The 695-nt window shown below is 39.9% G+C and overlaps 1 protein-coding gene across 1 annotated transcript in view; it reads left to right on the top strand.

Annotated features, from left to right (window-relative positions):
• The window catches only part of LOC308483192 (cadherin-11-like), a gene marked incomplete at its 3' end in the record, with an annotated part of 86,649 nt that extends 86,454 nt beyond the window's left edge, over window positions 1-195 (top strand). The window contains exon 9 of the mRNA XM_081016780.1: window positions 99-195. Coding sequence (XP_080872906.1) covers window positions 99-195 — 97 coding nt within the window. The remainder of the gene's footprint in view (window positions 1-98) is intronic.
• Window positions 196-695: the final 500 nt, after the last annotated feature.

Below are 695 nucleotides of genomic sequence, written 5' to 3'. Positions count from 1 at the left end.
ATCCAAAAATGAAGACAAAAGGACACAGATTTGCATATAAAATGAAATAAGTTTGTAAACTGAGAAATAATTTAAGGCAAAACATTTCACCATTATAGGGTGACCTGTGTTCCTGCTCAGACTGCTAACCAGGTTACGTGTGCAGATGCTTGGGCATCCCCAGGGGAAGTCAAAGTAAATACTCCAAATGAATAAACAAATACACATGAGAAGCAGAAAGATTCACCTTTAAATGCAAACTGAATCAAACTTCTCCCATGTCCCTATGTTCATACTGAAATATTGCTATGCTTTCCCACTCCACCACCAATCTCAACCACTGCCATCTAAAATGGTACCCCTGCAATAAGGCAGAGCTGAAGCTAACTGGAACACCATTCCAGCACTCTGAAAGTATCTTCAGTTGCTTTGTTTAATTGCACATCATAAGAGTATATTCTCCAACTGCAACAGTGGATGCATAAAAGGTTTTCATCAATTAAAATCTAATTTTTGCCCTATTTTTGCCTGCTGCCACTATTATACCCAAGGGTTATTTTGCACAGGGAAGAGACATGGTTTGGTTCAATGACCTTTTTCAACTTCCAGAGGTTGTATTAATCTTTAATAATCTTCCTCTCCTCTATTCCCCCCCCCCTTTTATTTTTCAATGCGGCTGGTTTTTCTCTCCTTCCCCACTGCCTGCCCCCACTAGC

This window comes from Podarcis pityusensis (assembly GCF_964106645.2).
Source record: "Podarcis pityusensis genome assembly, chromosome: 8".
Taxonomy (NCBI): domain Eukaryota; kingdom Metazoa; phylum Chordata; class Lepidosauria; order Squamata; family Lacertidae; genus Podarcis; species Podarcis pityusensis.
The sequence above is the reverse complement of the archived record's forward strand: the minus strand, read 5'-3'. Positions and strand labels throughout refer to the sequence as shown.